This window comes from Vipera ursinii (genome assembly GCF_947247035.1).
Source record: "Vipera ursinii genome assembly, chromosome: 2".
NCBI lineage: Eukaryota > Metazoa > Chordata > Lepidosauria > Squamata > Viperidae > Vipera > Vipera ursinii.
This window is the reverse complement of record NC_139513.1, coordinates 157,240,665-157,265,642: the sequence shown is the minus strand read 5'-3', so window position 1 is coordinate 157,265,642 and position 24,978 is coordinate 157,240,665. Positions and strand designations below refer to the sequence as shown.

Sequence of the window (24,978 nt, the reverse complement as noted above, 5' to 3'; positions counted from 1 at the left end):
TCAAGTTCTTTAGAGTCAAGTCCTACGTGCATCACACGTATGAAAAAAAAAAGATTTCCACCCCCAGAGAAATTTTAGTCATCCACATGAAAGGCAGAACCACTTGAAAGACTACTCTTTAGAAGAAGAAAAATTCTTGGTACTCATGAGTCCAGAAAGCAAGCCACCACCATCACCTAGGAAGTTTTCTCCACAGTCACATTCATAAACAATTGCTTGTTAAACAGGAACTTTTCTCCTAAGAAGTAATCCAAGTTGCCCCCCCCCAAATGACACAATTACCTGGAGCAGGTTACTCAGGTCCATCTCAAACCAAAATTGTGGTACCTGTTTTTCCTGCTATAACCAACCAAAGCTTGACTCAGATCAACCATAACCTAGGATTAATTGGAATGCCCAGCTAATGATCAAGCCTCAAACATTGAACTGGTCAAGTCTTTCTATTCTATACCCCTTCCATTGCTTATGAAAAAATCTTACTCTTGGCTTCCAATCCTGAATACTTGAAAATGTTAAGTTTTATTTTCTTCTTCATAAGCATGACATTTATGTCTGTTATGCCAACCCGTGGTAAGCTCCTGCAGTGCCACAGCTTTGCCGAGAGGTGCCCCATTTGGGGCCAAGACAAAGTGGAAGTGGAGTGAAAAATCAGAATAAAGAAGGCAATCTTCTGTCCTTTCTCCTGCAGAGATGTAGGTTACAAGACTGAGAGGATGAAATTTCCCAAGTGACACATTAATGAGGTTTGATATTTATTGAAGTATCTTAAAAGTGTCAAAAGGGGGGGAGTGTAGGCCTGGGACCCCAAATTTCACCTTTGGGACCCCAAAACCTCATCTTTTCAAACTTCAGCTTTAAAAGTACCCATTTTACAGAAGCCTCTGGTTTTCTTTCCACACTGCTCTCACTTCACTTTACCCTGTCTGCACAGAAGCATAAAACAGAAAACTGAAAAACGCTTTGCTAAACCAAAGCAAGAAATTATATTTTGCTTTGCAGGATGTGGTTAGTTCAGTAGCTAGAAGCTTGTTGCAAGAAGACCCTTTGAGGGAAAAGTAAGGCAATGCGATATTTAGCTTGAGCTGGGAGGCAGGCAGGGGTCTGGTAGTATGGGTCATGCTAAAAATAGCTGAACAGCAGCACCTGTACATGTGTTATTCCAACCTGAACAGCAATTACTTGTACGCGTGCTACTTTAATGATGATACGAAATTTGTAAACAAACCTTGTATTGCTATTCTGAATTTTCTGCGTGATTGATTGGTCTTCACACCAGGTAAACAAACTTTACAATGACTCTTGATCATCCTTACTTAATGACCGGTCACTTAGCGATTTTTGAAAGTCATGACAGACCTGCCTCCCAGGTACTTATGACCCCTTTTTGAAATTATGGCTGCTACAGCAGCCCTGCAGGCATTGGCCCTTACAACTGACTGCAGGGATGTTGTAGCAGCCTCTCCACCTCCATCCCCCCCATCCCTCCCTACTGGTGGCCCATAGGCCTGTGTCCTACTCACCTGTCACCTATCACCCATTTGCCTTTTAAAGATCTCTGAACCTCATGTTGGGCAAGGAGGGCAAGCCATGCATCCCTGGGTTATGTGGCTGCCTCCTGGAAGTGGCTGCCATTTTCAGCACACAACACCCCCCCCCCAAAATCCTTGTGGTCATCCTGAAATAGCAGCCACTTCCAGGAGACAGCCAGGCGGCCCCAGAATGAACTGCTGCATTCTGCTTCCCTAACGCAATCTCCACAGCACTGGAAAGCTCCAGAGCTTTCTTCAGTGCTGTGTAAACCACTTTAAGGCAGCAAAAGTGACGGCTATTTTCAGAATGGCCACTATTCCTTGCCCTTACCCCCAAAATGGCATCTGCTTATGGAAGAAGGGACGGACTGCCCTGCTCTCCTTCCCCAATGCAGTCTGCGCACCACTGAGGAACCAGCAGAGCTGCAGAGATCTTCAATAGGTACATGCATAACCGAGGACAGGGTGGATGAGGCCCAAGCCCTGTGGGGGCCCAATAGGAGGGTGGAGAGGCCTGAGGGGACTTGGTGGGGGGAAAGCAGGCCCAAGGGCTGTGGGGACCCCAAGGGGCAGGAGGTGGAGACCAGGATATCTTTGCAGGTGGGGGGGCTTGGGAATCCAGGACAGTTGGGCCTAGGTTTGTGCTTCAGGGCCTCCCCCACCCGAGGCACCCTATGCTCTGCTTAATGACCCACATATTAAAAACAACCGCATCAGGGAGAGCAGTGGGCGGGGGTTGTTAAGCAAGGCCATCTTGCTTAATGACTATCAGCACTTGCAACTGTAACGGAGAGCCTCCATTATGGTGTAGGCTGAGGATTACCTTTTCTGCTTGCAGTTTCCAGTCCTCTCTGAATTGATAATAAGGTGGTTCCCCTTCATTTGCAATACATTTGTGATGGTTTCCCAACAACGCACACACATTCTGAACATGTGTTAATTGGCATGTATTTATATACATTTGTCCAGCGATTTGCAAAAGGTAATTTAGAATAGGTTGTTACAGGGTAATCACAAGAGAAAATTGATTCTTGGAACTATTAAGTGGCTTGTTGAGAAGCTTCAAAACCCACCAGTTCATCAGACATCACTGCTGCAAGGCAAATTCTATGAATGCAGCATTTGAGCATCTCTATGAGAGATGTTTGCCAGCAAAACTACATAGGCACACACATATTTCAGTGCATACACATAGAATCAAAAGTTTCAACTAGTGGCAGATTCCACATAATGGTCAGGCACACATCTGTTATTGATATGGCAGCTGAGGCAGCCATGGCTTCTCCAATCTGTCCTCTTCCCAAGTCTTTTACAATTTTCATACAGTCTTGTAAACACATTATGTTTAACTATAAACACACTTTGTGGTTTGTAAACTATGATTTAGGGCTTAACATTATATGTAAACCAAGCATTACAGCTTCTTAATCAAATCAAGATTATAACGCACCATGCTTTAATGCACTGTGTGAACTCAACCAATTACACTCAACCAATTACGCTATTCAAAAAGGGAGGAGAGAAGGAGAGATGGTTGATACACACACACACACACACACACACACACACACACACATACACACACAGTTGCAAGAAAAAGTATGTGAACCCTTTGGGATTACGTGGAGTTTTGCATGAATTGGCCATAAAATGCACTCTAAACGTCATGTAAGTCACAACAATAGAAAAACACAGGCTGCATAAAATAATACTACACAAACATTAGCTGTTGTCATGTTTTAATTGAACATAAGATGGAAACATTCACAGTGTGAATTGTTGTGACTTACATGACGCTTAGAGCGCATTTTATGGCCAATTCATGCAAAACTCCATGTAATCCCAAAGGGTTCACATACTTTTTCTTGCAACTGTATACTGTGTGTGTGTGTATATATATATATATATATATATATATATATATATATATATATATATATATATGTATATGTATATGTATATGTATATGTATATGTATATGTATATGTATATGTATATGTATATGTATATGTATATGTATATGTATATGTATATATGTATATATGTATACATGTATACACATATGCATATGCATATGCATATGCATATGCATATGTATATGTATATGTATATATATGTATGTGTTAAATGCTTGTTAACTATTTAGATTACCTTGCTAGGCCATATATATATATATATATATATATATATATATATATATATATATATATATATATATATATATATATATATATATATACTGCTCAAAAAAATAAAGGGAATGTACAATGTACTGTATTTAATAGTAGGATGTCTTATCTTGTGTTCCCTTTATTTTTTTAAGCAGTATATATATATGGAAGATGCCTGTAAAAATTCCTGCCTAATGTCCAGCTGGCAACTCTGCACAAAGAGAACCACATACTGTATGTGTTAACATGTTTATAAGAAAGTATTCCAGCAACACCCTCTCATCCATCTACCTGCCCTGCCCCATCTCCTTATCCAGGCATTCTCTACAAGAAACATACATTGCCTTCTTATATACACTATATCATATTAGCAGCTCTCAGAATAGAACCACTACACTGTTTAGCCAATACTCTTTTTAGACTATTCTGTACAAACTGATAATAAAAAGCACAGATATATACAATTAATACAGAACTCAGATTCCCAAAAATAAATTTCATTTTTAAAAGTAGTACATTTCCAGGGTTCATACTGTATGTCTAAACCTAGAAAAATGGCATTAAAAGATTTCAAGGGGGGGGTTTGCACAATTTTACATAGAATTTAATCTTTCTTTAGTGATCATTTTGATACTTTCAAACTTTCAAGAAATATGCCATTTTTCTGGTAGCAATCTGATCGAATCTTCCATCACGTAGTTTCAACACACATTATTCTTGTCAAACATAACCCTGAACCATCTTGAACGCTCACATCCTATATTAGCATACTACACAAATATGGCCCCTGGGAGCAGGTGTACCAATTATTTCCAAGGCTCTGTCCATTTCTGCAAAATTCTTACCACTTTCCCTAGAAATGTTTTGCTTCTCCACTGTGCCTTGGTGGTAATAGTTCCTGTCTGAAAGCCGGCTTCACAGGGTTTACAGTTTCTAGTATCTCAGCAGGTCAGTTCTAGTTCATCCCTTTCTCCAGAAACAGTTATATAAATACCTCATTCCTCCTAGACTTAGCCAGGGCTGGTTGGTTTGTTCTCCAAATACACTCGAGAGCCCCGGTGTTTTGTGATGTGTGCATTTCAGAATATCTCCAAGAACTGGGATTCTAGTCCTTTGTCCAGTTCATTTCCCCAAGCAGTATTTTAGCTTGGGATTCAGACTTATTTTCCACCAGTGCGTCCGGAGGCTTTTCCTGGAGAGCTGCCCCGAGCTGAGCTTGATAATAATCTTGTGTTCCATGTGCAGGCTGCAGCTTGGAGACTATCCTAGCAGTTTCTGGCGTGATTTCAAAATGTTTACGCTTTCCAGAGGTGTCAGGTGAGGCACTGCGACTACTGGGGCGTGTCTCCAGCCAGCTACTGGCTGCCTCTGAATTAGACAGAACAGCAGCCAGCAGGGGCAGGCTGGAAACTTTGGGGATGATGGTACGAGGATGTTTCACTGGCATCCGGCTGAAGCGTCCCCTGGATTGTGGATTGAGAGCAACATCTGGATCAAGTATAAAGTCTTGCAGTTCTGGGTCATTTGTGCTGTTCAGCTCTGAGTGAGAAGAGAAAAAAATCTGATAAAGAATGAGGAAAGGCAATCTGTTCCATGTATCACCCAGCAGACCCATGTGTTCAGAGGCACATGACGCTGTTCTAAAAGCAATGAAAGATTAGCTGGATTCCTTGAGGAAGCAGTTTGTTGTCCACTCACCACATGTTTTGACTGATAAGAGATAACACAGATCTCTTACAAGCAGGGCGGCATTAGGGGGTTTGGGTTTTTTTTTGCATATGCCACAAACTCTGTTATAGATATTTCATAAAAGCACCAAATCCACCAACCGTCTACGTTTGACAGCCTTTTTATTTTATTGGTGTATCTGCATTTCAGACTCATATCATTTAATGCCGCTTACTATCCTAAGCCAGGATAGACCAGCTGAACCTGCCCAAAAGTTTCATCCTCAACATCCTCTTTTGCATAATAGCTAACCAGATACTTCTGGGAAACACGCCATGGTTTTACTTCAAGGAATATCAGATGCATAGAATCAGGACTATTAGTAAAGTTGCAGCATAGAGAATTTATTCAAGCTGATACACAAGAATCTGGTCAACTAAAGTTCAACACTAAATTGTCGCCAGATAAAGATCAACAAAATTCAGGAGAGATTGGACTTCAATCTCCTGTGGGGAACACAAGGACTCTAAACTGATGATGCATTTAACTCTGCCCCCATAGCTCCATCTGCTCTTCTCCTACAAAGAATTTGGGGAGCTGCAGTTGGTGGAAACACGAAGATCCTTATCCTTACCTAAGCAGAATTGTTTTAAATTAAACTAAGTCAGCTTTGCAGTCAGGTGTGCAAATGTGATCATTTTTAATTTTATACCTATGCATGATTTTCATATAACATAGTTTAAACCTTTATACATTCCAGCATTAAGATATTTCGTGCTGTGCCTCCTTTAGGAGAATGCTGTCATTTTTCAAAACTCTCTTGCACTGGGGAAGACAAAAGTCATCCTAATTAACTCAGTTTAGACAGCATAATTACTTGGAATTTCAAAGCCTGCCTTATGCTGCCGTTTCTCATTCTGAAGAAGATGATATTGTAGATAATTAATCATTTGGGATAGAATGCAGATTTCTCAACAGCATAGACTTTATATTCTTTAAAGAAATGGTTTGCTATAGAAGAAAAATTACCTACGGGGTTGACGGTTTGCTCCATGCTATCTTTCCATTTGACCTCAGTGAAGGAGCTGTCCTCACTTCTACAGTCATCTTCACCCAAACATAGCTTGGAAGCAGGGCTCTGTTTGGGGAAAAAAATATTGCTATGAATCTGTTGACTTGCGTTCCTCCACCTATTTTATCTAATTGCAGCAAGAAAGCTGTGTGAGAGATTGGTAGGGTGATATTAGACATTGTAATTTTCTAAAGTAAAATATTTTCACAATTTTTTAGTGTTACAGGTTCCTGAAGAAAAATGTCCATTGTATTTCAAATTTTTCTTTCCATTTTTGATAATAATTTTTACGGTACTTTGAAATATCAAAATAAAGATTTATTTTGAGAAAACAAAAATGGCAGAATACCCACTCAACACTTTAGTTTTGCTAACATTGAGAATCTGTATTAGGTGTCACAGTTATGGGGTATTTGGTGTCACGGTTACCTCAAAAGATGCACTGGAATGTCTTTGGTTGCTTGAAAGAACGTCATTAGTATTTGCCTGTTTCAAAGAGTTTTCACAGTCAAAAAGTCCAGCTGAAGGCAGGTCATCCATCCCAAATATCTTTTCATAGTTCAGGATAAGAAATTCAACCAGCTGGGACTGGTATCCTGAATCCACCAGGCATGACAAGGACACATCATTGTTACAAGGGGGGCGGATTAGAGTAGGGCCAAAGATGATGCCCAGGTTATTGGGGGACATTTTGTTCTCCTGATATCTTTCAGCCACCCTTGAAAAGAAAAATACAGGGTTAGAAAGTTTGGGCACAATCGTTTTTCATGAATAGAGAAAAGAATGGTGTGTAGATTCCAAACTGTGTTTCCAGCTGGTATTGCAGTTGCTATGCTAGTCAATTATCAGAGATCCTACCCCAAAGTGTGTGTCTGTATGTATACTACACACATTTACACACACACACACACACACACACACACACACACACACACCCTTAGATACACATTAACTAATACCCCATTTTTCAACCTTACATCAATAATTGTGCAGGGGCAGAAATGATCAGAAAGAAACTGTAGCAACATAAACATCAACCAATGCAGTATCTGTGCAAATTGTCATCTTGAAGGAAGAATGTTTCCCTCATATAATAAATAAGGAACAACTCACTTCATCCTATCAGTGCGAAAACAATTGCGCTAACATGCAGTTTGTGAATCTCTTCTTTCCTACCGGTTCTTGCTACGTATTTCAGTAATCCCCTCCTCTACCAACTTCTTCTTCATACCAAACTATGAGAACTTTCCCCATGACTTTTGTGCGGCTTCAGAATCAATTCTGTGCTCCCATGTTATTATCTGCATTGGGCAATTAAATCCATTAATTTTTACCTCTGCTGTAATATATTCAAAATAACAAAAAATATTTTTGTGTGTGTATTTTTCAGTTATGACTGGGTCCTCTCTTGCACCTAACCATGCCAGAAACTCATCCTCAGAAAAGCTCATGTTTTGATGTGGCCTTCATCTTGTCCCAAGCTCATGAATGATCACGTCATTTTTAGCTGTCCTGCAACACCTTCCCCAGTATTCCAACTCTGTGCAAGGGATGTCTCAAGATGTCAAAAATCTGTTAGGTTTTTGTCACTTTGGAGGAAAATTAGGCGGCTGACAGTAACTGGGAGCAGAGCTGAGAGAGGCAGGATATGGGCTGGCAAAAGGGACAGCAAAATTCATGCTAATTTAGTTTTCTGAAGACTCACAAGATGTGTGGATGGCCCTGTAATTCAAAGCTCTAACCTGCACAGAAACATCACTGTGTTTTCCTCTCACTCCTGAGATTTCTGCCCAACCCTGAAAACTGATTGCACCTCTGCAGCGAGATTGGCAAATTGCTGGCTGCACAAAATATAATGCACATTATCTTCTTGGAGCTATTGGTTGTTTTGGGCTGGATAGAAACAGCATGTGCAGCGGGAAAGGAAAATGCCTCCTAACTTTTCCCTCTGCTTTCTCACTTCTGCTCCTTCCACAAAAATTGCCTTACAAAAGGCTGCCAGGGACCCATCATGGGTTGGGGCTTCCCAGTTTCAAAGCCTTCTTTCCCAAAGACGAGCCTGCTGCCATCTCTGTTGTCACCTATTGTGTAGTGGGTTCTGGAGAGCAGGAAGGACGCCAAGACGATGAGTACAGCATGGCAGATCTTTATTAGGTGGAAGTGACTGCACTGGGGAATAGGGGTTACCTGCCCTCCTTTTATACTTGGCCAGGTGAGCAGCCAGCCAATCGGTTTGAACCTCTGTTTCCCGCCGAAACTCGGTTCCCGCCAAAACAGTTACAGTTCAACGCCCCCTGGTGGTGACTGCTATGTAAGTGTGTATGTGTTCTCTTCACCTGGATACATAACATCACCAATGACACTTCATACATTCTCTTCTGCATTGGCCCCACTGGCAGCCAAATTGGCCCAGGAGGTGGAAAATCTCAGAGAGAAGTTCAGGACATTCTCCTCACAAAAAGAGGGAGGGATACATAGATAAAAAATACTATACCCAAGTAATCAGCATTTTTTCTTTCTTTGTGAATTGCAAATCTATTGCCAGCCTGAGTTGGAAACTCATACACAGGGAAATATCAACCTCCATGGAGACTCTCTTCCTTAACATCTGCAATCCTATTTCCGAAGGCTTTCTCCTCAAAGAAAGCATTCCATTTATGCAAGTAAACCCTCATTTGCTATCTTTACCTTTTTCACAAGGAAATTCCTGTAGTATTCTCTCAGTTGTTAAGCACAGATGCAGCCTTCATAGAAGTTGCACAATGTAAACAAATTATATTAATATTTTAATATTTCTCAAATATACTATCTAAACCTAGATAACCAGTTTGGTCTAGTAGTTAAGGTACCAGGCTAGAAACCAGGAGACTAGTTCCACCTTAGGCCTGGACCAATCCCTGTCTCTCAGTTACCTCACCTCACTGGGTTGCTGTGGAAAATAGGAGGAGGAAGGACTATTAGTTATGTCCATTCCCTTGAGTTACTTATAAAATGTGGGATAAAAATATCTAAAGGAAAAAAATACCTGCTGCTTTTCCAAGTTTTTGACACCTTGCTAGGTGACTGGTGGTACTCGGATGTTGCCATATCCCAAAAGTGGTACAATGGGTGAAAAGGTTGAAAAGCCCTGGTGTATACCATAGCCCTGATTGGTAGACTTCCCTAGTTCTTTACTCTTCTCACCCATGCTAGGAAAGCAAGCACCAGTCATTTTCTATCTTTCAGTGGGTCTGAGGATATGGATTTTCACTGATAGACATTTGTACCAGCCCCTTAGTTGATGTCCCTTTGTAGTCAGAATCTTCTCATTTAGCACATCCAGTGTGTGGGGGGGGGGGAAGAAAAAGGAAATATCATATTTTTATCATTCTTCCTATGACTCCAACTAAAAAGGAAAATGGCAGGACGAAAAAGCAGTGTTTCACCCATTTATTGATAGCAAGGTCCCTTCAAAAGGAGGCAGATGGCCCAAAAGCCGAGAACAAAGGGCTGGGTGCAAGAACTGACTAAAGAGGCGGCGGCAATACCACTAACAATAAAAGATGAGGTGGAAATTGCCTTTGTACTGGGCCAAATACAGGTTGAGAGTGAGATCATGCATTCCAATACTAGTGAAAGAGTTTAAATGCTTTCTACAGGATGTCTTCCTCTTATTCTTATGTTCTGCAGCAATTTTGCTCATATATGCATTTTTTTCACCCATAATCTCTTTCACCTCAGTAATCTACCGAATGTCCTTTTTCATACTTTCCATTAGTGTAATTCCATACACTTCTGCGCCACTTAAAATAAGGGTTTTTTTTCCTCTGTTCCAAGTCATTGTCATATTCTCTTAACTGACATCTACTTTAAAAAGGCTATGATCAGAATTCACTGATAATAGTTACAGTCGATTTGTGGGCAATAAAAATGATATCCAGATGAGATAAATTTAACAGAGCTAATTTGTCCTACAAGACAAAAGCTGGATATTCAATGCTATTTCTTTCATTACCTGTACAGATGAGCAATAAGGTGCCTTATAGTATTATAATTTGATGGTGGTAATTTGCTCATCAAATCCTTGGTTGTCTTGATGGGATCTGTCTCAGAATTATCCCCAGTTCTGTTTTCAGTTTTCTGCAAATTTCTTGAGAAAGTCATGAAATCTTCATAAAGTTTATATGGAAGCACAGGGCTGGAAAGCTGTAGCAAAAATGCAAAATATGCCTCATAATACTTTACCGGTACAGACTCCTTGGGTTTAAATTTGATCACAAATATTACTGGATCCTGCCATGTTAACCAAGTTTCATGGACTAGTTCTATCGAAGATTTCCATGTTAGTTTACTGTCTTGCACTTCTCTGATTCTCAGTGTTCTCACATGTTCTCATATATTTCAAAACAAGAGTTCACATTTTGAGAATATCAGAAAATATGAGCTTGTTGAACTTTAAGGATCCCCCCTTAAGGAAGATGTGCCCATACCATGAGCTACCTTCTATGCAGCAATAGGATTATGTGCATTTCAAAAAAAAATTAGAATTTTACACCTTTCTTTTATGAACTCAGAGCCCCTTTTACGCACACGTTCAAAATGAGAAGGAACAGCTAACTTTTAGAAAGAAAATAATAATAATAAAAAAACCTAGACAGGTTACAGCATAACTAAGCTGAAATGAACAGGATGAAATTTAACGGTGGGCTGCAATAAATATAATGAAAATTAAGAGGGAGAAATGTAAAGTCTGCATGTGGGGAGATGAAGTAAAACATACCAGAATAAAAAGGGGAGACCTAATTTGACAGTATTGCAAGTAGTCCTTGACTTAAGACCACAGTCGAGCCCAAAATTTACGTTGCTAAGTGAGAAATTTGTTAATTGAGGTTTGCCCCATTTTACGTCTTTTCTTGACACAGTTGTTAAGTGAATCATTGCAGTTGATAAGTTAGTAACCTGGTTGTTAAATGAATCTGGCTTCCCCATTGACTTTGCTTGTCAGAAGGTCACAAAAGGGGATCACATGATCCCAGGACACTGCAACTGTCATAAATATGAATCAGTTGCCAAACATCTGAATTTTGATCATGTGACCTTGGGGATGCTGCAAAGGTTGTAACTGTGAAAAACGGTCATAAGTCACATTTTCCCGTGGCGTTGTAACTTTGAACGGTCACTAAATAAACTGTTGTAAGTCAAGGACTATCCACATTTCAAAAGAAATTGAATGTTCTAGTAATTCACCAGTAGAACAGGAAACAACAATAAGATGCAGCTGCTAAACAGCTGAATCCAGTTTGAGGATATATTTTTGTGAGCTGCCCAGATTTGTGCCCTGAGATAGACAGTTATATAGAGAAATATGCTAACAAGTCCAGATCACAAGACGTTATAGTTCCTCTTTACTCAGCTTTAGCCAGGTCCACATGGAATGAGTTCAGAGAATGGCTGCCAAAACTGTAAGAAACCAAGTCCTACCCAAAATTGTTTTAAATACCCTGTAAACCACCCTGAGTCCTTCGGGAAAGGGCGGTATATAAATCTAATAAAATAAAATAAAATAAATAAATAAATAAAATGGTTAAAGGAACTGAATATGTTAAGTCTGCAGCAAAGAGCAGTGAATGGACTTTGTTCTCTGGGAGGTGAAGATCAGAACCTTCTTTCTGAATAAAAAAAATAAAATAATAATAAAATAAAATAAATGAAATGAAATGAAATAAAAAATAAAATAAAATAAATAAAATAAAATAAAAAACATAAAAAGATGTCGAGACTCTAGAAAGAGTGCAGAGAAGAGCAACAAAGATGATTAGGGGGCTGGAGGCTAAAACATATAGGGAACGGTTGCTGGAATTGGGTATGTGTAGTTTAATGAAGAGAAGGACGAGGGGGGACATGATAGCAGTTTTCCAATATCTCAGGGGCTGCCACAAAGAAGAGGAAGTCAAGCCATTCTCCAAAGGACCTGAAAGCAGGACAAGAAGCAACGGATGGAAACTAACCAAAGAGAGAAGCAACCTAGAACTAAGGAGAAACTTCCTGACAGTTAGAACAATTAATCAGTGGAACAACCTGCCTCCCAAAGTTGTGAATGCTCCAACAATGGAAGTTTTTAAGAAGAGATTGGACAACCATTTGTCTGAAATGGTATAGGGTTTCCTGCCTGAGCAGGGGGTTGGACTAGATGACCTCCAAGGTCTATTCCAATCTCTTTTTAAAAACTTTCAGTGTTGGAGCACAATATTCTATTCTATTCTATTCTATTCTATTCTATTCTATTCTATTCTATTCTATTCTATTCTATTCTATTCTATTCTATTCTATTCTATTCTATTCTATTCTATTCTATTCCATTCCATTCCATTCCATTCCATTCCATTCCATTCCATTCCATTCCATTCTGTAAAGTGGGAATGGAAGCAAAAAGAAGCAAATAGTTGCCAAGGTCCTTCTCTGAGGCATACCACAGAAGAGATTGTGATTTTAAAAAACTGAGGGCAATGAAGAGTAGATGCAAAACTATAAGAGTACATCTGAAAAATAGTAGGCAAACTGCAATTTGTACGGTATCTATGAGTCATAGAACAGCGTACGAGTCACTCAGATTGTGAAAATTGAGGGCAATACAAGGTGTTCATTATAAGGGAAAGACTAACTGTGTGCTGTCTGTTAATATCAGTCTGCTTCTGCTTTAGAAAGTTCTGAAAAAAATGTATCTTTGTGAACTCCCACAGCTAAAGATGCACATCTCAGAAAATCACTTTTAGCTGTAGGGAAATGTGATGCTAGGGGTACTCTCCGTTTTTATTTCTTACCTCCTTAAGGAAATGTTTAAGGACTCCAGTGATGTCATGGGGTGAGTGTTCTGACAGCTCCACCAACCTTCGGCCATTCTCAAAGGCTTGGCACAATCTCTCCATGCGTGCTTTGGCCCCACTAATGCGGTATATTCCCTGCACAGAGGAGAGGCAAAGGGAGACCAAATCAGGGGAAGCCAGTTTGATGAACAACACATATACCGGTACATAGGTGCCCAAATGACAACCGGAATATCGATCTGATACAGAAATACAGAGGTGCAAGTGGAGGAGAGTCTGAAATGCTAGAACACCAAACTCTGGTTAATTTAGTATAGAAAATATACTTCTGCCACCCCAGAAACCTGGAGATATATTTTGTTCAATCTGAAATTCAGAGCTAACAGCCTAATGAAAAACCAGCATGTGACAATAACAATACATTGCAATTTTACAATATATGTAAGATTCTGATCTATATGCAGACAAAAGTGCAGGCAGACTTGTTTGCTCCAGCTGTTAAATTAACAGTTTGCTCCAACTGTTAAATTCTCATTTTTGGAGAATTTTATGTTTCCACAGAAATGGACAAATATAAAGCCTGCAAGGGTGACTGTTAATTCAGTTTTTGTATTAGGAGTGGGAATGAAAAATTTGTTCCTGCTCTTACCTTGAAACAGGAATAAAGCTTGGGATGCAACTGTTGAATGCATAGAAGAATGAGTTACCTGCACTCCCAAGGCACGAGTTTCTATCTCCGATGTACATTTCATCACAATAAATGGCACCTCCTCTGGGAAATCCCTTGGCACATCGCTGAAGTCAATTCCAAATAGCGATGCCCGGGCTGGCAGTTTTTGATGACCACAATTGATGAGAAGGGTCTCCAGACACTTTTTATGGCAGGCCAACAGGCACTGTGAAAAAAATGCAAAGTATTGGATCAGTCTTAACAAATAGCTGTTTCTTAAACCACAGTATTTTTGTTACAAAGCTTTTGTAACAGGCCATTTTGTGCACTTATATAAAACATTTTCTTGCTTTACTATATACAAACATGAAGTCTATTCCTGCCTGTACTGATCTTAGATATCTGAAGGGGTGGATCAAAAATCCCAATCGATGCTTAATATCTGCTGAGTTTTTATTAGATTCAATGAACACAGAAGGAAAGAACAAAAGTTGGACCTTTTCAAAATTCTGGCTTAGTGGAGCAGTTTTCATAATGGACCAAAGATATGTTAGCTAACTCAGATTATGTCATTCAGGAACATACTGCCTGAAACTAAAGCTTCAAGTTCTTTCAGCTCTTACTATTCTTCAATAATATAAATATACTGTTTCAAAAATGTATTGTATCTTATAGGAATGAAAATTCTCCCAGATTACTTTCTACTCTTGACGAGTACACACACTCTCTCTCTGCAATCGTTTTGAATGACCACAGATTAAACACTGGATCTGTAGAAATGCTTGTCATAAAGCCTGAAAGGTACAAACCATGATCCAGACCTGATCCCAATTGGAATGGGATTGGCATCCTTTATTCCTGCACCCACTTGGCACATTACAAGTCAGAAGACATACTGAATCTTTCCTATGCCTGTTATTCTTACATTTCCAAATCAGCAGTCAAGTCCCACTGAAAGATACTTAACCACTAGACTAGAGGGTTAGTATGGGTTGAGGATATGATTTAATGCTCAGTGGATCTCATCTTACAATAGGGTATTGAATTGATTTAATAGATTTAGATGTATACCTATTTATTTAAAAGTTACCTTTCTTGTGCTTGTGCTTGTGCTAAGCTTCTTGTGCTTAGGTATGCCATGGAAGCCTAAATAATAATTACTTTCACATCTTTTTTTGACTACCAATGTTTTTGTCTCACGTTGCACTGACAGTGGGAGGCTGTCTGGCCATTTTGCAGCAAAGTGGCTCCTTTATGTTCACTTACTTCTTCACATTCGATACCATTGACCATGAAGTTCTCACACTCTCTGCATTTTGAAGGGCCCCTCAGTTTTCTCAGCCGATGAGTCTGAGCAGCACTTGACAGGATAATTTTTTTAAACTGGCAATTGGACAAGCCATTTTCAGATGCAACATCATTTAGATCTGAAAAGAGGATGAGGCCCATTACTCGCTATTAGATGTGATCATTTCTTTCTCTAAAGAACAATGAATATTTGCTGAATACAGATACAAAAAAACAACAACAACACAACAACCCTGGTGAAAAATGAATATGGAGATATTTAAGGTATGCCCTAAATTCAAAGTCGGAGGAGTTCCAAAAACACGAGACTAATTTTGAATGAGGTAGCACACCAAAGAGTAAGGTAAATTGCAAATAGGTTCAACATAACATTAACACAGATTAAATTAAATTAAAATAACTCACCCCCACTACTAAATAGGAGAAATCCTGCCCATGCTCAAGTATGTGATGTGATTCCTCCCATTTTGTACTTACTAGGTGAAATGTTAAAGTGCAAACCCTGATCATTACAAATTTCCTGTTTTGTAATCTAAAAGCGTAGCATACTCCAAAGAAAGATATTCCTCCTTCTTGATTGTCTGGCACACTACACATCGTTTTCACAACCTGTTTTACTTGTTACCTTCTGGGAGGAGGCTCCGTGGTATCCGAAGCAGAACATCCAGATTCAGTCACAGCTTTGTTCCATACAGTATTAACCTTGTGAACTTTAAAGCTTCCTCCTTCCATTATGTATTCAAGATGGACAGTGAGTAATATTTATATGTTACTTATATGTAAGGTTGTCGGTCTACACATATGTTGTATATAGTATGTTTTAAATGAGTTATGTATGTGTACACTTTTGAGAGCAAGCAACAGAATTTCATTTTTAATGCGTGCCAATGTGCTCACAGTAAAAAATTACACAAAGGTTATATTTTTCTTCTCTTCAATAATGCAGCATTCCCCAAAGAGGATGGCTGAATCTCCCAGTGGATAAAATAAAATACCATATATGGCAGTGAAGTGTTACATCCTACAGTGTTCACAAGGGTAATCACCAAATGCAGTGTGAAAAATCCCACAATTGAAAACCTGTCAAGCAACAGTATTAATTAATTTGTTTAGTGAAAGATTTACAATTATGTCAATTACTTTCATAGTGGATTGGGGAACCCCAGGAAAAAAAAAGGATAGGCAGTGATAGATGCAAGAGGAAATCTTTCCTCACTGATTCTGAGTTAATGATATATTATGATTGATTAGGAATTCTGGCTGGAGGAAATGAAAGGTCAAGCACACTACACTGTGAATTTGATATCAGAGTATGAAGTCAATAATAGCTAGTGCCGAGAGGAAAAAGGAAAAGAAGATGATCTAAAAGTTGAAAGGTCAGAGTAGACAACAGAATGGTATCTAGCATAGCCTGGGCACAGGCCAGAAGGGTGATAAAAAAGCGAAGGTCTTCTAGGGGAATAAAATTCCTGAGGTAATTTCACAGGAAAGTTTGAGGCAGCTGATTTCAAAAACCTGTAAGTCTTTAAAAGGAGGGACAATGGAAAACTCAAAGTAGTGTTATGGGTAATTAAAAACATTTACATGTGGTAGAGTTGTGTAAAAGTGGGAACCCCAATATGAAGAATCCTTGGCATGTTTTCATTAGAAACCAGGAAAATGCAGAGTATGCTTTTATAAGTTGTGGAGCTCTCTAACTATAGCCCTGTTCTCTTCTCTGTTTCCTTTCCCAGGCTACGAAGAGTTCTGATTTCCTTCTTATTCTGTTAAACCATAGGATTCTTTTGCTTCTCACCATTGTCATAGGCTTGTATCAAATCTTTGTCTTCACAGTCTTCTGAAGAGGATACAGTTCCAGTGGATGAAGCTTTCAGCAACTTTTTGTGGCCTGAATATGAAATAAATAACCTTTTAAACAACCAGGGAAGCTGCTTAAAATAACCTCAAACAGTTACATTTTACCGCACACTGAATTCTGCAAAATTAATTTGTTGTGTGAAAAAAAATAATGTCCTTTTCTAGAGCTAGCATTCATGAAAGACTTGTTTGCATTATCCATATAACACAACTCGACAATTTCCAAACTGGGGAGACATGCTATTTTAACTATCAATCTGTGCAGACATGTTCAACTGTTTAAACTGACTGCCATTTTAAAACATAAGTTTGAAAAGAATAAGGACCAGCTATTCTCTGAGCCACAGCCTTCCGGGATTGATAGGCGGGTCTGAAATTTTAAGACACTTATTGTAGATGGCTTCTCATGGGAGTGGGGATTCTGCAGCACCACAGTGGCTATCACAGTGGCTAGGTACACAGGGGTAGGCAACCTCGGTTCTTTTATGACTCGTGGACTTCAACTCCCAAAATTGTTGACTCAGGAATTCTGGGAGTTGAAGTCCACGAAGCAGAAAAGAGCCGAGGTTGCCTACCCCTGGGCTAGGAGCAGCCATTTTTAAAAAAATATCACTTAAGAGCAAAGGGAGTTGGAAGCTTCCTGCCCCACCCCAATTTTCTATACCCCTGAAGCTATACTTGTTTTATATAGAAAGATAGGCACATTTTCAAGCAACTACGAGAGGTAGTCACCTGACCATTTTAATTTTTTGCAAGTGTTTACAGGGTCTATGAGGAACCTCAAAATAACTCTGATAATAAAGATGATGCAAAGGCTGCCCCTTTGTTTTGCAGTTGGTCAGTTTATAATTTTTCTTTTTTTAAATAAAACATAAACATAAAAAGTCAGCACTTTTCCATAGGCACCCTAATGCCCACATCAGGAATGCCACATTTATTGTAATTTAATTTGCGGCAATCTACATATTTTGTTTTAGCACCTGATAACAAGACTTACACCTGTGATTTGATTAGATATAGGCTATGGCTGGGTTCACACATCAGACAAGCATAATAATTATGATTACCATCATAATAATCATGATATATAATGATACCTAACACACAATTTCATAAAGTTCAAGTTAAACAAACCACATTAAGGCTGCATGAACACAGCTGCCTAATAACTCATTTGCAGCCCTTCTCCAGGACTCTTGCCAGTACAGTTCCAAAATTCGGTAGCAGCATCTCAGACCATCTGGGAAGATAAGAGGACTCACCAGTAGTGGGATTCAACCCATTCGCACCACTTTGGCAGAACCGGTAGCTAATTTTTGGTTGCCCAGGCCCAGAATGGACTTCTGGAAGCGGCATCCACACAGAAAACCGGTTGTTCACCTATCTGAATCCCACCACTGGGACCCACTAAAGTGGAGCAAGGTTTCAATTCCAGTGGTTTAAAATCCTCACAAGCAGGTTGGAAAAAAAGATTCAGCTTTGCCACTTTCTGTGACATCATAAACTCTTCTTGTGACTTTGTAGGGCCCCATCCAGCCATTGGTGCAGCAACCTTCCCGCTAAAGTTCATAATTCTGATCTCTGACTTAGTACAATGCATGAATTCAGCCATTAGTATTGCAGAAGTGAAATCAGAGCTTAGGTATAGTTTCTGTTTTTTTCTTCTCTCTTTCACTTTAGGAAATCTCCCCCCCCCCCCAATCTAGTTTTCTGATTAGGTAAGCATTCGTCTAACTCAGACATGTCAAACACAAGGCCCGGGGGCCAGATCCAGCCCGCGAAGTGGTTTCATGCGGCCCACGAAGCCATCCTGCAAACAGTGAAGGAACGGCCCCCACTGCCTTGGCCCTGGCCCAGAGACCCTCCTTCTGCCAGAGACCCTCAGATCTATCCCACTGCTGCCCAGGCCCCTATAGGCACCCTTGATGCAAACGATGTAGAGCTGGCCATGCCCACCCAGTAGGCCATACGCACTCTAGCCACACCCACCCAGTAGGCCAAGCCCACCCAGTAGGCCATGCCCACCCAGTAGGCCACGCCCACCCAGGCCATACCCACCCAGCCCCCTGAGGGCAACCGCAATGCTGATGCGGCCCTCAGTGAAATTGAGTTTGACACCCCTGGTCTAACTGCAACAAGAAATGTGTGATGTGTTCCCAGATCATTCACAGGGCTTCCAATGCAGAACTGATATATTTTCTCTGATACATTTCATGATCTCAGGACATTTAAAATGATACAGCCACTTTAATTTTTAAAAAAATCTTTTGTAGGAATCAAGATGCCTAAAGAGATTTTTGTCAGCTTTAATACAGAAAGCAAGTTGCAATTTAAAACGTATATATATATATATATATATATATATATATATATATATATATATATATATATATACAGGATTCATTTAAAAGACAAACAGTTTCTTTCTTCAAAAGGTCAAAGTGCCCTGATATTATGGAGAAGGGATTTTTTTATTTTAAAAAAATCTATTAAAAAGCAGTATCTGGGGAGAATAAGGCTATAGGTTAGGAAAGAATGCCACAGTCTGTTTGCAACGTAACTAATTTTTCTCATAAAGATTTCAGCTAATGCTTTAATAAAGCTTCCATCTCCCATCTCCTCCTTATGAACTTTCTTCATTTTCAGGCAAAAAGGGAATTTCTTCTTACCTGGGCTAGATGTGGGGGAATCCAAGCATTGGCATTCAGTGCTCCCTCCCAAGCTCTCTGTGTCACTGTAGAAAGATTGGTTGGTGCCTGGCAATGGAAGAAAGATAGTCTTGTATATAACTAAAGCTTTCTTGTAAAATGTGAGATGTGAGTTGAGAGGCAAAATGGAAAACGGAGAGGCCTTTGATAATGCAGAAATTAACTTTTGCCTCAGTCACTGAAGGAGTTGTGTGGGGTTTTCTTTTGTTCAGATGCCTTACTGTAGCTATGCTTGCTTTTTTCCTCTTCACTCAAGAATTCTGCATTAAACTCACAGTCCTAAACTGCAAAATGGCAGCGAAGATACTCCCCATTTTTAAAAATTATTTAATCCTGCCATCAAGTAGTGATCACTAGAGTTCTCACTCCAGGCTCAAATAGCCAGGCTCAAATTAATCTACTTTGGAGAGATTATGCAAAGGCCAAGTTCTCTAGAACAGGCTCAGTGCTGGGAATGATGGAAGAAAAGTGAAGAAGAGAATGTCCACCAACAAGGTGGATAGAATAGGTTGCACTGGTGATGGGTGCCCCATTAGAAGACCAGATAAAGCAAGTTAGGGACAGACCAATATATGTGGTCGTCAGGAGTCGACAATGACTTGATGGCACAACATTCAATACAGGTAGTCTTTGACTTACGACCACAATTAAGCCCAAAAGTTCTGTTGCGAAGTGAGACATTTGTTAAGTGAGTTTAGCCCCATTTTACGACCTTTCTTGTCACAGTTGTTAAGTGAATCACTGCAGTTGTTAAGTTAGTAACACGGTTGTTAAGTGAATTGAGTTTCCCCATTGACTTTGCTTGTCAGAAGGTTGCAAAAGGCGACGACGTGACCCTGGGACCCTGCAACTGTCTTAAATATGAACCAGTTGCCAAGCATCTGAACGTTGATCACGTGACCATGGGAATGCCACAATGGTCGTAATGATGTCACTTGTTTGAGTGCCTTTGCAACTCTGAATGGTCACTGAATGAACTATCGTAAGTCGAGCACTACCTGTAGTAATGAAATTTTTGGTAACCAGATCTGGATGCCATATCCTGATCTAGCCAGGCTGTGGCAAGGATTATAAAATCCCAAAGAAGAAGGTAGAAGTATATTGTAATGGAATTGACTGTACTTTGCTCACTGCTTGAGGAAGATGGCTTTCCATGAGCTTCTTCTGATGAACTGCTGAGGTCAGCAGCTGATGAATACATTCGAGTACAAGGTGTAATATTTTTTCTTCTACCAGAAGAGGGTGACCTGAAAAAGCAAAGGCCCATCAACTACTATAGTTTTCCCAGAAAATATTCCCAGTTACAGGTAATTGCTTATTACCAGACATTTGGTTCCAAAAAAGTTTCACAAATGATTGTTGTCTTAAAGAACATTCCCACACCCTAGTATACACTTGTGTTAATAGTAATAGTTAATGCTACCTGAATTAATCTTATGTGACAAGATTAAGAACTCTACAAAAAGCTGGAAATATTCTAAGTGCATATTTCAAGAGGCAACTGAACATTCTAAGTGCAATGAACAAGATACAGAAATTCTATGTTGAATTCCTAGTTTGGACCCAGTATTTACCTCACACCTTCTTTAAGAACACCAATCTTTGCTTTAACACTGAATATTAAAACTGAATATATATTTTTCTTTTCTATACTTCAGTATATGGTGTTACATAATCATTTTGTTTACAACAATTCAACAAAATTGGAATTTTATATAACACAGAATGCAGATGCAGAGTAAAAAGTGAATTTTTTTCATCACGTTGCTTTGTTTCTTTCTATTGGTACCCTGGAGAAAATCTATGTGGTTGCTAGTAGTCAACATTGTCTTGATGGCTCATAATAAATCAATAATCAATTGTGAGTATAGTGCAACTTTCTTGAGAGGAAGGAAGCCTCCTCCCTCAGCAGCCTTACTAGTTTGATACAAAATGGCATTCAGAGCCCCAGATGAGGCCTGAACGTTCTTTGTGCCTTTTTTTAATGGAATATATTTATAAAGGAGGAATAATCATGCCCAGAGCACAAGAAGCTTCTATGCACAGCTTTGACTATGTAATTTAATGCTCACTCTGCAGGGGAAATTATATGGAGGGGAAAGGAGTAGTGGGTTGAGAAAGAAGATGGTCCTATGATAGTTATCTCAATGGGGCTGTACCGGAAGAGAGCCCTGAAAGTAACTTACAGCCTGCCAGAGATTTGCATACTGCAGCATTTCAAGAGAAGTTAATTTAAGGCAAAAAGATTCCTTTCCTTCTTTCGTTTCTGACAGAACGAATGTGCCTATCTTTAAATTAACCCAGATGTCAGGAATTATGTAAAAGTAAATAAGCTCAACCTTTTTATTAAAAGGATGGTTGAAAATTTTATTGGGATGTGTGTGTGTGAGGAGTTGTTGGTTTGTTTATTTCCATATAAAATAGTTTAAATGTCTGCCATTATTTCATTTGATATGTAAATTAAAATGCAATGCTTCAAATTAAGTGGCAAATCTATTTTTGCCTCACATAAATAAATTCTTTTATCTACAGGTGTTATACAAATTCACTGCATCATTTGAAGGTGTTGTAGCTTCCCTAAAACTTGAGAATCAGTAATATATAGCGTGTATGGTTATATCAAGAATTTATAGCCATTTTCAGTATTACATGGTTTTGATCCTTCAAATATGAAATCATATCTGCTTCAGAGACAGGTAATCTGGGAAGAATGCTGGCTTTTTTTTCCTTCTAGGTTTTATTCCTGGGACAGCATTTATTACTGGGAGAGCCTTCCTCTTACTGAGGCTGGCACTAATTAAGAACTTTCCTTGTAAGTTATTTACGAAGCCCCTTGAATAACCTGGCAGCTCCAGTGTCATCCCCTTTTCCCACAATGCTGGCTGGCCTTCTCTCATCCCAAGGGTGATTTATGGAACTTTATCCTGCTGATTCTGCTACTGTAAAACACAGAGGACAGTGAAGAAAGTCAGAACAATTCATCATTATTCCAGCAGTATTTTCCCTTGTCAAAGCCAGGGATGCTGGTGAGGAAATGCTCAAGTGCAGTTCTTCCACTGCCATTTGCGGTGGACCGTAGAAACAAGACAGGTGGATATTTCTTCCCAATTGCTTTTTCCTCTGCAGTTGCACCCTTTTTCCATAATTTCATCTACTGAGCCTCTTTACCTCATTTTTCAGAGCCCAACTATACAATGTCTCTCTCTCTCTCTAACACACACACACACACACACACACACACACACAAAACCGTGGCATTTCCATCTACCAAACTTTCCTTCAAACACCCACTTCTGCCCACAGATTCTTTGAAAGGACAATAGCTACTTCATATTGGAGCAATTTACTTCCTTTGCCCAGATAATTTGTTTTACTATAAATGTAATTTTCTCTCTAGAAAAATATCTGAAGTTGAAATTGTACAATGCAGCACAGAGAGCTTAAATCAAACACCTATCATTCAGGTTTAACTTTAGAATAACTCTGTGATAATGCTACAGAGAGATGTTTAGTCCTTCAAATAGGACACTTGCTCAGAAAAAAAATCAAACATGTACTCCATAGTGCTGTGGTTCTTTCAAAAAAATCACAGTTAAGGGAAAAAAAATCTGGCATAATGGACAAGAAGGAATGGATAATGAATCAAGGAGAGAATCAACTTAGAAATAAGGAGAACTTTCCTGGTCCCAGCCAGCACTCATCAGAAACAAATGGGACAGATTTGGACTCTTCTGACTTAACAACAGATCTTTTTGGAGACTTCCTTGTGAAGAAAAAACAGAATAACAGAGTTGGGAGGGACTTTGGAGGCCTTCTATCTAGTCCAACCCCCTGTCCAAGCAAGGAAACCTTATACCACTTCAGACAAATGGTTGTTCAATCTCTTCTTTAAAAACTCTAGTATTGGAGCACCCACAACTTCCAGAGGCTAGTCTTCCGCTGATTAATTGTTCCCACTGTCAGGAAAGTTCTCCTTAATTCTAAGTTGGTTCTCTCTCCTTGATTTGTTATCCATCCCTTCTTGTTCTGTCTTCAGTGCTAGCTACTCCCTTACTTCCCGTTTCGTGATGGTTGGAGGAGACTTCAGGACCTTCTCTCTCTCTCTCTTTCTCCCTCCTTCCACGACATCCTGTTCACAATTCCTGTCTCTAGGTATTATTTAAAAAGTCTTTACTGCCCCCTGCTGGAAATGGTGACACATCTTGATGGTCTAGCTATTTTTAAGAGTGTAGTTCAGGGGTGTCAAACTCAATTTCATTGAGGGCCGCATCAGCATTGCGGTTGCCCTCAGGGGGCCGGGTGGGTATGGTCTGGGTAGGCGTGGCTAGAGTGCATATGGCCTACTGGGTGGGCATGGCCAGCTCTACATCGTTCGCATCAAGGGTGCCTATGGGGGCCTGGGCAGGAGTGGGACAGATCTGAGGGTCTCTGGCAGAAGGAAGGTCTCTGGGTCAGGGCCAAGGCAGTGGGGGCCATTTCCTCACTGTTTGCAGGATGGCTTCACGGGCCGCATGAAACCACTTTGCAGGCCGGACCTGGCCCCTGGGCCTTGTGTTTGACATGTCTGGTGTAGTTCTTATTTATACGGAAGCTTTAGTGCCTCAGTTTTCAGTTGGACAGTTGAGCTCATCAGTAGGATCCAGCATAGTGTAAGGGTGTGAGGGAGTGGCATACCATTATTTATTTATTTATTTATTTATTTATTTATTTATTTATTTATTTATTTATTTATTATGACATTAGCACCCCATGAATGTGAAAATATGTTAAAAGATTATAAGAAGCTTCTTCTGAAATGCTTAAGTTGATCAATGGACTGGGTCTAAAAAAGTTAAGTACAAGAAATAATTGGCGCTATTACTAAAAGATCTTGGAAGTCTTCTTGTCTCTTGTCTGCTGAAAACACTTAATCTGAGTTTTCAGTATGCCAATCACTGATAGACATTTACCATCAAGGGAATCCTGCAATATGCATGCTTCACATGTTAAAAACTATTGGCGTTTGGGATGGGAAGCCTGTAGCTCTCAGGCTGTTGCGGAACCTGTAATTTCTAGCATTCTTCACAACTGGCTATGGTGGTTAAAACTGCTGAGAGCTACAGTATAATTTGTCAACATCTGGAAGGGCACATGCTTCCCCATTGCCGTAAATCTTCAGGGCCATGTATTATTATTTTTTTATCAGGACTGAT

The 24,978-nt window shown here is 39.6% G+C and overlaps 1 protein-coding gene across 3 annotated transcripts in view; it reads right to left on the bottom strand.

The window, feature by feature from the left end:
• Nucleotides 1-3,848: 3,848 nt before the first annotated feature.
• The window catches only part of GMIP (GEM interacting protein), a 68,478-nt gene continuing 47,348 nt past the window's right edge, over nt 3,849-24,978 (bottom strand). Inside the window, exons 12-21 of one of the 3 annotated variants that reach the window (XM_083353989.1) lie at nt 20,909-21,033; nt 19,748-19,834; nt 17,017-17,109; nt 15,180-15,340; nt 13,951-14,139; nt 13,241-13,378; nt 10,435-10,625; nt 6,870-7,158; nt 6,398-6,506; nt 3,849-5,239 (exon numbers count right to left, since the gene is read on the bottom strand). In XM_083353989.1, the coding sequence (XP_083210115.1) occupies nt 4,806-5,239; nt 6,398-6,506; nt 6,870-7,158; nt 10,435-10,625; nt 13,241-13,378; nt 13,951-14,139; nt 15,180-15,340; nt 17,017-17,109; nt 19,748-19,834; nt 20,909-21,033 (1,816 nt within the window). In that variant the 3' untranslated portion in view covers nt 3,849-4,805. The remainder of the gene's footprint in view (nt 5,240-6,397; nt 6,507-6,869; nt 7,159-10,434; nt 10,626-13,240; nt 13,379-13,950; nt 14,140-15,179; nt 15,341-17,016; nt 17,110-19,747; nt 19,835-20,908; nt 21,034-24,978) is intronic. The other 2 variants (XM_083353990.1, XM_083353991.1) reach the window with 2 other exon arrangements.